The sequence below is a fragment of the Cynara cardunculus genome, assembly GCF_001531365.2.
Source record: "Cynara cardunculus var. scolymus isolate 2C chromosome LG 2, CcrdV1, whole genome shotgun sequence".
Classification (NCBI taxonomy): domain Eukaryota; kingdom Viridiplantae; phylum Streptophyta; class Magnoliopsida; order Asterales; family Asteraceae; genus Cynara; species Cynara cardunculus.
In genome coordinates, this window is record NC_037529.1 from 61,788,375 (window position 1) to 61,802,438 (window position 14,064).

The 14,064-nt window shown below is 36.7% G+C and overlaps 1 protein-coding gene and 1 pseudogene across 1 annotated transcript; one reads left to right on the forward strand and one right to left on the reverse strand.

The window, feature by feature from the left end:
- Positions 1-8,539: 8,539 nt before the first annotated feature.
- On the reverse strand, positions 8,540-9,820 carry LOC112505796 (xyloglucan endotransglucosylase/hydrolase 2-like). Its single transcript, XM_025109792.1, has 3 exons — positions 9,503-9,820; positions 9,210-9,403; positions 8,540-9,077 (listed from the first exon to the last, which is right to left on the reverse strand). The coding sequence occupies exons 1-3, from the start codon at positions 9,782-9,784 to the stop codon at positions 8,681-8,683; spliced, it is 873 nt and encodes a 290-aa protein (XP_024965560.1). The 5' UTR covers positions 9,785-9,820; the 3' UTR covers positions 8,540-8,680.
- Positions 9,821-12,280: 2,460 nt separating this feature from the next.
- LOC112506254 lies at positions 12,281-13,494 on the forward strand (annotated as a pseudogene).
- The last annotated feature ends 570 nt before the right edge of the window (positions 13,495-14,064 follow it).

Here is a 14,064-nt window from a genome sequence, read left to right on the forward strand (position 1 = left end):
CAACTACGGCAGGGAAGCCTTTATTCGAGATATACTTGCTTAAATGGTTCAGTGATGGAAGAAACATTGAACGATCTTTTAAAACATTTTGATCACTAATAAACCTAATAGTGTTAAGAGGGGGGTTGCCTGATTCCTTATGACCTACACATACTAGTACAGTATACCGGGGTACCTGGCCTGAACTATAAAGTAAGGGGTGGCCCCAAAGCGGAATTGACCGGTGGTGATTGGTCTAGTCGGCGGAAAAGGGGGGAAAGCTCTCCGTTCCTCGTTCTCGTGTAGGTGGTTGCCAATATCAGGGAAAGAATAGCTTCCGAAGGGCGTCCTTCTTTATCTAAGCGACTAATAGGCTTGGGTGGCTAGGGCATAGAGTGACATTTGCCTTACCCCCATGATCCCTCTACCCGAGGGATCTACTTAACTTAAGAATCCAAAGGTGACTTCTCTTCTAACTAGCTTGCTACCCCATGTACGGAAGATTCCTTCGAAATTAAAGTATTAATGGAGAAAATTTGGAAGTGGCTGCTTGACACTGTGGTTCTTTTCCACCCGATTGGGTTTACATGATCAAGCTTGCCTTCATGCTCTTCAGGTTCCTATTATTTCCCCTAAACCTAAGAGGGGATGTAGGGTTAGCATCCACCTGATATTGGTCCAGTTTCGATCACGAACTACAACATAGGCGGGAAAAGAGATCTGCCTGCAAGTGGCTTCAAACACTCGCTAAGCCCCTATTGAATAGGGCGTGTAAGTCAACTATCTATCTCAACAGGTGAGGAAGGAAAAAGCTCGCTTTAATTCAGTTCCACCAAAAACTCTCATTTGTTGAAGCGGAGCATAGTGCGCTTTAGGCGAGGCAAGACAAGCAGCCCGCTTCGCTTCCTCAATTGCTCAAGGAACAAGATGATACCAAATATCTACTCGTGGAGGGAGGGGAGGCAATAGATTCATCTTTCAATTATTCTGTAAATTACCAATTGACTTCAAGTTGTAACCCAAAAATTTAGTGTGTTATATAGCAACTAGATCACTTGCATTGTGCCACTAACAGTAGATGCATCCATGTGTAAGTCTTGGTGAAGCTGCATGTTAGAGGGCTGGTGGCTCGATTGTCTTTTTGGGTTCTTTTAAGTTTTGTTTCCCTTTCCTCTTTGCATGTACATTTTGAACATAAACATAATCTAACTTCTAGAACTTGTGGAGTTATTGGTAGTAGTTACATTGATGTAGTCATTTCTATGCTACTGCCCTCTCTGTGGACGCATGCTGGAGCTGCGGCTGGCAACCCAAGATTGAAGAATCTCACAAACAACCTTAAGAACCATGGTAATCTATCTCTTGTGCGTGTATCCCCCTGGCCCAGTGGTAGTTTAAGTTGTCAATAACTTAGGAAGAAAACCGGAAACTCTACATACTTCTTGTACCTGTTACCAAGAAAACCATCAAATGTGATGCCATGGCCCAAAAGATGAAGCACTGATAGATAGTTCGCTCATCTTTCCCATTTTGGTTCTTTCTCACGGACCTCTATGTATGAGTATGACTATGAATGTGTGCGTGTGTGTGTGTATATATATATATATATATTCTGATATTCATGTCTGTATGCTCTCTAGGACTTTCTTCGCCTCGACTTTCATGCTTTTTTGTCTTCTATTTCTGTTGGTTTCCATGTGCATTGTTTAATAGTGCAGGCCTTCCTTTTTCTTGATCACATCATCATGTTTTGCTGCTGTGCAAGTAAGGATCATTAGTTATATAATTTGTTTTCAAAATGACTTCTTTATTTTTCAAAGTACTGGTTGAGTCATGTGATTGACTCTGGAGTCTGGTCTGAGAATCTGTAGATATTGAAGAGGATGTACTATTGCCAATTAAATTGTGAAGGAAGAGGTAATCTTCAGTAGAATGTCATTTGGTTTATTTCAGCTTTCAGTGGATATTTCATTATAGGAGCATCTCTTACAGCAATGTCTGGGTGAAAGGATACATATCTTGCTGTTTATGCACATATATGAATCCAAGGTGAACTCAGTAAATACTTTATAAGGTATGTCTGGTGTACCTCTTGTTCTACAGAATTACTAGTTTCACTACATACTGCTCCCCGACTTCCCACAAGATGTAAATTTCTTGTCAAATGTGTGTAATTTTCTCATCAAAATGATGACAGGTTTGACTTGCGTGATTCTCCTGTGGGAAAAACTTTTAAGACGTTGATATCATGTTTTGTTATATTAGACTTTTCTTTGGTTTTGCTACCATTTAGCTGCTGGATGCATATATTTAGCAACTCTGATTTTGATTTTGATTCTTTGTTTAGTGAATAGTCATCGGATTCGGCTGTTGGTAGTCTGATCTGCGACCCTGCTACTCCTGGCATTGATGGTGCTTCTTAGGTACGCAAATCCTAGCCATGATAAAAATATCGGTGGGTACCTAAATGACCTTACAGATCACAAAACAGCTTGTAAACATCATTAGACAAGTGGAGTTGGATTTGTGACACTGCCTTAAAATCCCAATAAAGACTCCTCTAAATGCATTTGAACCAACAGATCTCCAAATCCCTCATATATTTACTTAAAGAAACGAGTTAGGGTTGAACCTCAAGAGTTTTCATATGTTTCTTATTGATACACAAAACACAATAGCATAATTATCTATATATACAAGTGATGGAGAATCCTTCCCATTGGCTACTTCAAGTCATGGGTTTAAAAAACGGTTGAGGCGTCGCCTCTCACTCTTTGTTTGGGATGCAGGGTCTGCAGAGTAGAGTAGAGGCGGTGGGTTTGGCTGTGAGGCGGGAAGTGTGTGAGAGGCGTACGTACACTTGTTTAAAGATGAGTTGGAAGTGTTTTTATGCATAGTGTGGAAGTCTTTTTGTTAGTGGTAGTGTCAGACCAGCTGGTGTATTCTCTCACAATCCCAGTTTCTGTATTTGTTGTTAGTAGTTGTGCCCAAAAAAAAACTATGAAAGTCTACCACTTTGAAAAACATTATATATTATTCCCTACCAACTCTCTCTCTCTCTCTCTCACATAGTCCCACAAGTGGTAGTGGCAACTCAGCATAAGATATATTTGTTTGAGTATATAGTTCGATGGTAATGGCAGCAGCTCAGCATAATATATATATATATACACACACACACATAGATATGTGTGTATAGTCTGGTGGTAGTGGCAGCTACGGGTGCACAAAAACCCGATCAACCAGATCAACTCAACCCAACCCGACGCGAAAAAACCCAACCCGAAGCAACCCGATGTTTAATCGAGTTGTAAAATTTTCAAACCGTAGGTATTGGGTTGATATTGAGTTGCTATTATTTAAACTCAACTCAACCCGATGAACCCGATATCATTTTATTTCTTGGATTTAATATGATTGTTGAATTTCTATTAATATATATATTAAACAATTACACTATCATGTACGCTTTTCATATACACATATTTTCAATCTATTTACATCTCTATATAACTCATTCATATTTATGTTTAGTAAATGTGAACATATATATGTAAATTGAGAAATTAACTAAATGTGAACATATATATGTAAATTGAGAAATTAACTAAATGTGATATACGTAAGAAATATAGATAAGTTGTATCAAATGGTTGATGATGAAATAGAAATTATGAGTAGAGAAATAACATATTAGAGGTTAGAAGAATATTTTAATATACCAAAGTATCAACCTGACCAACCCGACTAACCCGTACGAGTTTGGTTGGGTTGGGTTGCACTTTGGTTTGGTTTGGGTTGGATTAATATTTTTCCAAACCGCAGGGTTATTCAAATGTGTTCAACCCGATCAACCCAATCCATAAACACCCATAGTGGCAGTCTAACATAATTATGGTGGTTGTGCCTATGTATATTATATTCATTCTCAGTGGCAACCCAACATGGTATATATACGTTGTGTGATGGTAGTGGCAGCCTCTAGCAGAGTGTGCTTGTATATAGGGACGGACCCAGAAATTTTTTCAAACGGTGACACCCCATATAATTAATATAGTATAATATACATCTAAAAATAATTACAAAAAATATGGTTTTTATAGTACCGATAGGGCTGTAAATGAACCGAACGTTCAGCGAACCGTTCGTGAACCGTTCGGCGGGAAGTTCGTTTATGTTCGTTTATTTAATAAATGAACGGACATGAACTATTTTTTTTGTTCATTTAGTTAAACGAACGAACATGAACAAGAGTCTCGTTCGTTCATTTATGTTCGTGAACGTTCGTTCATTTACCGTTCGTTTATATTTGTTTGTTTATGTTCGTTTATATATTAAGTTTAATATATTATCTTTTATTTATTCACTTTGAATTCAAATAATATTTATTTATGTTCGTTTAGCTCGTTCGTTTACGTTCGTTTAGCATGTTTACGAACGAACATAAACGAACACGAACACACCTTATTTCTAAACGAACAAACACAAAGATTTTTGTTCGTTTACCGTTCGTGTTCGTTCGTTTGTTTAGTTAAGTTAAACGAACGAACATGAACAAGCCTCCGTTCGTGTTCGTTTGGTTCGTTTACATCCCTAAGTACCGATAAACAACTCCTAAACTTGTACCCGATGCGTCTTCATCTTTTGAAAACGGTCAATATATAACCAAAAATAATTACAAAAATTATGGTTTTGGTTATTTGGGCTTTGTTTTGTTTGGGTTTTAGTTGCACCATTTGGATTTCAGGGAAATACGATAGCACCTTCTAAAACGATACGGTAGCACCGTTAACTAACTTAAATTTTTTACCCTTCGGCCGCAAAATAATACGGTGGCACGTGCCACCCATGCCACCACATTAGGTCCGTCCATGCGTGTATATATATATATATATATATATATACATTTGAGATCATGTGAAATCAATGATTTTTTGTGAGATCCGTAAGACCAATTCTCAATCCTTGGATTAGATCTACAATTTGACAATCTGAACATTCATAAACGCCACGAGACCTCTCATTAATCACAAAATTGTCACCGTGCAACTTTAGACTATTAGATCATTAGCTCATAAAGTTGATTAATGAACATAAATTGGTCTTACGGGTCTCACGAAAAACCCTTGGTCTCACGTGAACCCAACCCAATATATATATATATATATATATAGACTTGGAATCATGTGAGACCAAAGGTTTTTCGTGAGACTCGTAAGACCAATTCTCAACCATTGGATTAGATCTACAATATGAACATTCATAATCACAAAATTGCGACCGTACAACTTTAGACCATTAGATCATTAGCTTATAAAGTTGATCAATGAACATAAATTGATTTTACGGATTTCACGAAAAACCCTTGGTCTCACGTGAATCCAACCATATATATATATATATATATATATATATGTATTGTGCATGGTAGTAGTGTCAATATATGTCGAAATATACATCTTATAGATCAGGAGGAATTCCTATAATTATGGAATGTAGTTTCTATAATTATGGGATATTGTTATCTTCTTTATCATTATCTATCTGTATCTTCTCCTTATTTTAGTTTTCCTTATCTTTTGTAAATATCTAATATATAGGGACTTGTATAATCAAATTGTAGAGAGAAATATCATTATTCAATTCATCTTTCTTTGTCATGGTATTAGAGCTTTAGGTTTCTCTCATAAATCTAAAACTCTTGTTCTATTTTATTTCATTCTTAATTGCTCATCTCAGTGTGCAATCTTCATCGTTGCAAGTGTTCATGATTGAACAACCTTACTTGCTGTATTTTCTTCGATTGAACGACCTTTCTGTCAACTCATGGATTTTTTGGGTTTTCTAGAAAACCCTTTTCGTTTTTGTCTGAATGCCTCGAGTAATAACTTTGTCAACTCATGGATAATAGATTCTGGTGCCACTGATCATATGACACATTCTTCCAGTTTTTTTCATAATTACACTCCATGCCCTAGCAATCAAAAGATTACAGTAGCCAATGGTTCATTAGCAACTGTTGCAGGCTTTGGAGATATACATATCACACCCAACCTTATCTTAAAAAATGTCTTACATGTACCAAAACCCTCAGCCAGCCTTGTTTCAATCCAAAAACTCACCCATGATCTTAGATGTTGTGCTATTTTTTCCTCTTTATATTGTGTTTTTCAGGAACAAGACTTGAGGAAGAGGATTGGACTTGCTAAGGAAAGAAATGACCTTTATCATCTTGAATCTTCCCAAAAAAGCAACGTTCCACCTTCATCCTTTCCCAGTTCATCTAATAAAGATACAATCTGGTTGTATCACCAACGTCTAGGTCACCCATCATTTAACGTTTTAAATGTCATGTTTTCTCATCTATTTCAAGGATTAGATATTTTCTGAGTTTCATTGTGATACTTGTGAATTGGCCAAACATACTCGTGTTTCTTTCCTATGAGTAACAAAAGGAGCTCTCTTCCATTCCAGTTAATTCATAATGACATATGGGGACCTTCTAACATACCTAATGTGTCTGGGGCTCGTTGGTTTGTATCCCTAATTGATGATTGCACTGGGAGTTACATGGCTCTTCCTCCTTAAACACAAATATGAAGTTAGCACCGTTATACCTAACTTTCACTCAATGATTCAAAACCAGTTTGGGGTCAAAATAAAGAGTTTTAGGACCGACAATACCAAGAACTATTTCAACCAGATTTTATCAGCTTACTTTCAATCTCAAGGCATTATCCATGATCCTTCATGTGTTAACACACCCCAACTAAATGGGGTAGCTGAAAGGAAAAATGGTCATTTACTTAATCTACCCGAGCATTGCTTTTCCAGGGAAATGTTCCTAAATCCTATTGGAGGGAAGCTGTCCTTACTTCCACACACATGATAAACAGGTTTTCTTGACGTATATTGGGAAATAAAACTCCCATGGAACTTCTTAATGACTTCTACCCTCACTTCAGAACATCAAATGGTCTCACACCCAAGATTTTTTGGTGTAGTGCCTTTGTTCACTTCCACAACCAGCATAGAAGCAAGCTAGACCCTCGAGCCATTAAGTTGTCTTCCTTGGTTACTCATCCACTCAAAAAGGGTATAAATGCTATGATCCCTCATCCCATAGATTCTACATCTATGTTGATGTCACTTTCACAGAAAGCAAACCTTTTATATATCTCCAAGCCCTCTTTCCAGGTGGAGAAATCAACGAGGAAAGATAGTCCTTGGGAAACTTTTGAACCACTCATAAAACTTGACCTCCCAACTCGTAGTGTTGACTCCACATTAGAGTCTGTGGAGGAGGAACAAGTCACATCCGAGTCTTCCACCCCTCTAAATGAATTTTGATTAGACTTGCCTATTTGGTTTGTTGTTGAAATATATTGAATCATTCTCTAAGTGAAATATATGAACTATTCGAGGATTGGTGTCGTAATAGATCTTTGATTTGTGTTTATTGTTTTTGGAACATTCTCAATACGTCTAGATGTTGAGCAAATATATGATATCATGCAAGCATTTCTGAATCAATTTTTTTTGTTTGAACAGGCAATATTAGAGTTTATTGTCGTATAAAGTCAATCCTTAAGGGTCAAAGCCAAAAGCAGGCAACTATAGAGTATATTGGTGAGAATCAAATCTCTCAAAACAAGTAAAAAAAAGCCACCAATTCTTCAAATTCAATAGTCTTTAGCCCTGCAGCATCACAATGGACCATAATCTAACTTATTAATGTCTTGTAATGACTAACTAATCCACATCGAAGTAATCATTTTAATGAACTTTTACACCCCGTTGCATTGCGCGGGTACACAACTAGTTTTGCTTGAAAAATCCTCACCATTATTGAAAATCAGAATGGACATTACCCAATGCCCATTAATAGGTAGTTTGTCTCGTTTTGTTTGGTTCCTTGATCGTTTCATTCATTTCTTGTTTTCTTTATTTGTTTCTGTCTAATTACTTTAATTATCAATCCCTCAATTAAATTCAGGCCGACAAATCCTTGTTTAGTCCATTGCTTCGACCTGAGATCAACCTGTATGTTACACCACCCATACACTTGCGGYAAGAATATAAAACTTACATCAATTCATCAAAAGGTTTTTGGCGTAGTGGTATGTGAGTCTTTGGCGAGGTAAATGTTCAAACCTCAACAAAGGTGAGGAGGTTTGTGTGTTCATTTGTTCTATTTGCCATATATAAATATTATATACTTAAAAAAAAACTTGCATCAATTTTCTGGCGACTTAGCCTGTGAGGAAATTAAGCAAATATGGATTTCGTTCCATACTTACTTGTAGGCGACTTTATCTCATTTCCATTTTCGTCATCACATCGCTTATTTCGTTTTATAACTATGATTTTATTACGTACCGAAGGTAATTAAACACATGATTGAAGAGATATAAAGTGTAACAATTCTAAGACACAGTAGGCCGTCGGAAACAATACTTAGTGAAGGAAACTTTGGTCGAAAATGTTTTTGGTTGGAAACACATTACCCAAGACAATTTCCGAGGTCATGAGCCTTGCATATAAGGTAGAAAAATAGCAATTAATATGTGTACGCACTTTGGTATTTATTTATAATCATAATATGTATCGAGGAAAATGAATCAAAGAATAAAAAATTTTGAAGATCAGAAAATAATCAAAAGATGAAAATGAAATATGCAAATCAAGATTCAACGTAGGGTTAAAGGAATCTTGAGTTCTTGCATTCAGCAGGTAGACCATTGGGAAACCGTTTGCGGTCGTTGCAGTAGTTGTAGATCATGTACTTGTTCTGCACCCATCTAACCCTGTTCCTGCCAGCTGCATCAAGTCCTTGAGTACTCCATGCCTGGTTGTCAGATTCGGAGCTTGTTGACTTTGAATTAGGACCTACTCTTTTGGCATTGGCATTGAATTTCCTGTAGGAAGCAGTAAAGGGTGCTTTAGTCCAGTCTGCCTTCACACGCCCACCTTGGGTTGCCCAGTCATCTGCGTTCCACAGGCTGGCATACATCCTCATGGGTTGGCTCTTGGGAAATGGGACTCCAGAAGCCTCATGGTTATTGAACACCCTCACKGGTATGTTATCTATCAAGAARCTGCAAAACCAGAGATTTTCAAGATCAGTTTCATGGAAYCTTATCATCTCATMAKTGTAAWTGTCCCKGTAGTATACAGAAACATTTGAGGAAATCKGAGAAYCAAATATGTACTTTTCATGAGAGACTTACATGATTCTTTGAGTGTTCCATACGATGGTGTAGGTGTGGAAGGCTGCAGTGGGATCAAACCACAGGTGGAACTGTTGTTCTTTATTTCCTTTCCCTTGTGAATACACATTGGTGTGGATTGTGTAAGGGTTTCCRGTTGAGTTGCCCAAGAACTCAAAGTCTATCTCATCATGTCCCGCACCTTGTGATGACAACTGATGCGATTCAATACAAAGACATGGATTTTGTTAGACTTTGTGACATTAATAAACATGATCATAAAATTCGAGACTATTACGGATGATAGTACTTACATAGAATGTGGTGACCGTGCCAGCGGAGTTGCCGGGTACTAGTTTCAGTTGCATGTCGAATCTACCGAAGAGGTACTCATGCTTGGACTGGAAACCAGAGCCAGAGTATTGATCGAGCGAAAGTGTGAGATCCTGACCACGATTGAGTATTTTAGCACGTTCACCGCCAAAAGTAATGTCAATGTCATCGTAAAAACTTCCGGCTGAAGATGCTACTATCAGATATGAAATTGTTAGAGCAACTGCACAAGCTTTAGAGTATGAATGGCTTGACTGTTCCATTAGTAGTGTTTAGAGAGAGAAAGAGAGAGGTGATGCGTTTTAGATTTGTGGGAAGGAATGGTTTATATAGGTGTGGCTACATTCACAATTTTCAAGAGGAACCATCCCGCGTTTTGCAAAAGGAAGTCAACGAGGCAATCTGAAAGTATTCATGAAATCTTGATCATTTACGTGTGCCAACTCATGTGTTTCTTCTTTTGCCTGGAACACAACTGTTGTTCTCCACACCGTTTCCTACCTTATTCCTGGCTTACAAGTGCATGTGATGACTGCACATATTTTTTTATTTTATTCTTGTTCTTTTGTCGACTTACTAATTAATTTTGTAGTTTTTTTTTGGAACGCAAAAAAGCACTTTATTGAGAAAGAAAGAGGACTAACGAGGAGCTAGTTCCTAACAGAGTTCACGGCATCAACTGGATTACATATCCATCTCTCCCAACTAAAAGACTTACTAACTTTCCTTCTACATCTTATCCAATCATACGCCATGAATTGAATATCTCTACAAACTTCCTTATCAGATTTGCGCTTACCGTTGAACAACTTTTGGTTTCTTTTGTACCAGTCGTTTATATACTTCAATTAGCGGATATCTTTACCAAAAGCCTTGCGCGATCTCTGTTTGAACACTTCCAAGATAAGCTTCGTGTTGGTCCACCACCTCTTGGCTTCGCTTGAAGGGGGCATTAGCTAGTAATAAAAGGCAATGATCTTACATTGATTATAATGATGTTGTAGATATGACGTTATTTTATTGCGTTTCCTTTCTTTGTACTCCCATAGAATTATTTATACCTGTTTATATCTCTTAAGTCAAAAGGGTGATTTTACAGTCTCAATATATCCTATCCATTTGTACCAAAAGTCAATAGCCTAAAATATGACTCTGTTATATTAAGCTCCACTAAAGCTCCTCTCATTTATGACCTTGTCCTTTTCTTTCAAGAAAGGTATCATTCTTTTTGTTTATACTAAAATTACAACAAGAAGAAATAATTAATGAGGGCTCTCTTCTACTACAACATTAACATGTTTTTAACAATTTTCAGCATAGAAGCCACTAAAAACAACTAGCTCAACAAACTAGAAAGGTATAAAATAAAGAATAAAATACTCGAATCATTCATTTAGGAGTGAAAAAAGTATGGGAAATAAGAGGATATGACGTTGTTTAAAACTTATTATTTATTTATGAATGTATGATTGTTGTTAACTAATTTATGCACTTCATTTTAGTGTTTAGATTAGCCTTTCCATGATTTTTTATTTGGTTAAGAGACAATGGATGTGTCCATACACTTTCTTATTTCTATTGGGTTATAACCCCTGTAGTTGATGGAACACGTCTTAGTAACTCGTAGTAGGTCATAACAAGCCTTAGTGGTCATAATGGTTGGTTTGAAGTGGTGGGGAATTTGAATTTTAAAAGATGAAATATCAAAAAAGAAAAAGAGTAATTTGAACAAATTTGAAGTGTTTTCAATTTGAATTTTAATCAATAATTATATGATTATCTATTTTCGGCTCCAAATATACGACGCGTCACCTCCACCACTTCCATATCAACCAAATTGTCTTCCTCACCCTCTCGCCAATGATCTTCCCAAATCCTCAGCCATCGTAGACCATCACGAACAAAGGTAGCAGTTCGCCTCCACCACTTCCATAATGGTCGGATCGTCTTCCTCACCGCCTTGTCGACCATCTTTCTTATCCCCTCGATCATCGTTGACGCTCACAAACAAAAGCAGAGGTAGTATTGAAATTAAGAGACTATGTTCTCTCTCCCTCTCTCTGTGTGTGTATATATATATATATATATATATATATATATATAGAGAGAGAGAGAGAGAGAGAGAGAGAAAGAGAGACTTGGGATCACGTGAGACCAACCTGTTTTCGTGAGATCCGTGAGACCATTTTTTTACACTTGAAACTTCACAGCAAAACTCTGTGAAGATAACCTTCACAGTGTTTTTGCTGTGAAAGTTCGACTTTTATTTTACCTTCACACCATTTTGCTGTAAAGTTTTAAATAAAAAAGTGGTATCACAGATCTCATGAAAACACGTTGATTTCACGTGATCCTATATATATATATATATATATATTAATGATAAGCTTCGGAGAGAACCTTGAGAAAAGAATCGAATAGCTCATTCAAATCGTTGATTGGGGTATTATAATGGAATCACATTTAAAGAAAATTAATTTGCCCCCTTTTATTAAATGAAAATCAACGATATATAATGAAAATAGGAGCGAAACAAACTATACCCGAAAAAGCGATCATTTTATTATATTTAATTTTACATTCATTATGATATATATTATTTTTCATTCGTTTTTTTCGTTGTTATCGGTTCTCTCTTGTTCTCATGCCATCTGTATTATTGATTGAGGAAAGTGGAGGAAGTTGCGTTATACCATGAAGTGGACGCGTAATTGGATGTTTTGCTATTCATTTTATGGTCTGGTCACCCCTCTGTCAGCATGACTTCCTTCTCTAGCAACCAGAAGGTTTCCTCTAACATGTTGTCAATGTAACTACACCTATATAAACAAATCGCTTCGCACAAACACAAACACATCACATCTCTCAATCTCCCTGTTTATCTCTCCTTTCCTAAAAAGAAATATAACAATTTCAAGCTTGTAAAATTGCTAAAACAATTTCATGTATGATGGTAGTAGCATCTGCCGCTATGTTTTTATGATGATATCGACATCACTTTTAGAGGTGAGCGTGCTAAGATACTCAATGGTGGTTAGGATCTCACACTTTCTCTCGATCAATATCTGACTCTGGTTTCCAGTCCAAACATGAGTACCTCTTCGAAAGGTTCGACATGGAACTGAAACTAGTACGTGGCAACTCAACTGGCACACTCACCACATTCTATGTGAGTATCCATCTCGTCATCTATAATATTTTCAAATTTTATGACCATGTTTAATAAAGTTACCAAGTTTAACAAAATCCATATTTTTGTATTGAATCACATCTGTTTTCATCACAAGGGGCTGGACATGATGACAGAGACTATGAGTTCTTGGGCAACTCAACACGAAACCCTTACACAATCCACACCAATGTGTATTCACAAGAGAAAAAAAATAAAGAACAACAGTTCCACCTATGGTTTGATCCTACTGTAGCCTTCCACACCTATACCATCGTATGGAACACTCAAAGAATAATGTAAGTATATATTCTGTTCTCATTTTCTCAAAAATTTCTTTATACTAGGTGGGCTACAAGGACAATTTACAATGATCATGAAATTCTCTGGTTCATTAGTACTATTGATCTAAATAATTTTTGTTGTTGTAGTTTCTTGATAAATAACATACTACTAAGGGTATTCAAAAACCATGACGCTTCTGGAGTTCCATTTTCCAAGAGCCAACCCATGAGGGTGTATGCCAGCCTCTGGAACGTAGATGATTGAGCAACCCAAGGTGGGCGTGTGAAGGCAGACTGGATTAATGATCCTTTTACTGCTTCCTACAAGAAATTCAATGCTAATGCCAAAAGAGTTAGTCTGGATTCAAAGATAACAAGCTCCGAATCTAACAACCAGACATGGAGTACTCTAGGACTTGATGCAGTCGGGCGAAATAGAATTAGGTGGGTTCAAAACGGGTACATGATCTACTACTACTGCACCTACCATAAATGGTTTCCCAATGGTCTACTTGTTTAATGCAAGAACTCTAGATTCCTCTAGACCTACGTTGGATCTTCATTTACATATTTAATTTCATCTTTGGATTGTTTTCTAAACTTGCATGGAAATTCTTTATTGTTTGATTCGTTGTACTTGAGTATTATTCGATGCAGATTGTGAGTATGTGATTAATACAGAGCTATGGTAATCATTGTTCTTGGACCTCAAAAGTCATTAATTCATGTGATTGAAGTTGCACCAGGCTAAATACTTTTGAGACGTAGTTATTTTATTTAATTTGTTTTTTCATTATTTATTTTAATAAATGCATAATGCAATGGTTTCAGGTAATTGACAGATTTTTATTTCTACTCCAATGGTAGAAAAACTGTTTCCATGAAGGCCGGTTAGGGGTGTTAGAATCAATGTTAGCATGACATTCACTCTTATATGTTCGATTGGGTAATAAATCAATATCGGCCCATTAAAATGAGATTTTGTATGTTTGTTTATGACATCATTAAGAAAACGATACAAGCTATGGAAAACAATAATTTCTTTTCTAGGTATTAAGTTAAAGTAATTATGTCTGTTTTCTTTTGGGAA